Source organism: Frankliniella occidentalis, unplaced genomic scaffold (genome assembly GCF_000697945.3).
Source record: "Frankliniella occidentalis isolate FOCC.00 unplaced genomic scaffold, Focc_3.1 Scaffold646, whole genome shotgun sequence".
Lineage (NCBI taxonomy): Eukaryota > Metazoa > Arthropoda > Insecta > Thysanoptera > Thripidae > Frankliniella > Frankliniella occidentalis.
Genome location: NW_026267761.1, coordinates 2,132 through 3,307, shown reverse-complemented (window position 1 = coordinate 3,307; position 1,176 = coordinate 2,132). Strand labels below are relative to the sequence as shown.

General features: G+C 55.2%; 1 protein-coding gene across 1 annotated transcript in view; it reads left to right on the top strand.

The window, feature by feature from the left end:
- Positions 1–586, top strand: part of LOC127751646 (protein eva-1 homolog C-like) — a gene marked incomplete at its 5' end in the record, with an annotated part of 5,970 nt that extends 5,384 nt beyond the window's left edge. Inside the window, one exon of the mRNA XM_052275497.1 lies at positions 363–586. Within this exon, the coding sequence (XP_052131457.1) occupies positions 363–571 (209 nt within the window). The remainder of the gene's footprint in view (positions 1–362) is intronic.
- Between the last annotated feature and the right edge of the window lie 590 nt (positions 587–1,176).

Genomic DNA, 1,176 nt, shown 5'->3' with positions numbered 1-1,176 from the left:
CCCCCCTCCCTCTCGCCCAGCGCTGGCCTGCCCAAGTGCGTCACAGTCCTCGCTACTCGAGCATATTTCAGCCCGAGCCGGAAGTCGTGCATTATGGATGTGTATCGGACGCGCCGGGCGGGCGGGGCGCGGCGGGCGGGGCGCGGCGGGCCGCACTTTCTGTCCCCCGGATATCATTTTCGTTGGGCTTTGAGAAATGCGTCTAGTCGAGGGGGATGTTCTTGTGCGCGTATTAGGCCCCGTGATGTACGGCCCGGGAATGGCAATATGTTGATGTGCGTGCGCGCGTGCGCGCGTCCCATACTCATTGCAAGTGCCGCCTGCCAAGATAGTGACCGTGTGTGTGTGTTTGTGTGTTGCAGACGAGTTCCGGTCCAAGGTGGCGTGCGAGAGAGACGTGGTGCAGCTGCAATGCAACCCCAACGCCAGGATAGCCGTGTACTCAGCCTCGTACGGCCGCACCGAGTACGAGTCCATCCAGTGCCCGCAGCCGCAGCGGGTGCCCGAGGAGAGTGAGTATTGTGGCCAACCGAGGCCAGTTCCACAACCCATTCAGACAGTTCGTTGCTAATTTTCCATCGCAGGTTTACAAGATTCATGAAAACGATTTTGGCATTTGTTTGTTTGTTTGTTTGTTTGTTTGTTTGTTTTCTGACGGAAATAAGGACTGCCAAATCTGGCAAGATTTTTACTAGAAGTTTTTCTTTCCACTGTCTCTTTTGTGCAATTCCATTTATTGTTCTGGGTTGCTATCATTAGTACGCCAGCAGCCAGTAGTATGAGACGTCCCTCCGACATCAGAGTCGTTTGTTTCCGGCCATCGGTGACCTATATCAAAGTCGGGGCGGTTAGTGTTTTTCATGGTGTGCTGGTCAGCGTTTCAAAAGGGCGGTGGGCCGAGCGCATGACCCTGTGACCCTCTGGCCTGGACCGTTCTATGACTGTATTTTAATTATTTGGCCCTTCGCTTTGAAACGCTGCTCGAATGTTTCGATAATTTATCGCCCCGTTTGCGCGGGGCGGCGGGCGTGGCGCGGCGGTCCAGGGGCAAAACAACGGTTCGCCCCGCCAGGAGCTGATTTCCCCGGAGCCTGCGAGCGATAAAGAATATGGCTGTTCGGGAGAAAGGATGAGGCGTTTGGAGTCTGGAGGAGACTCTTTATCTCGATCTGTATC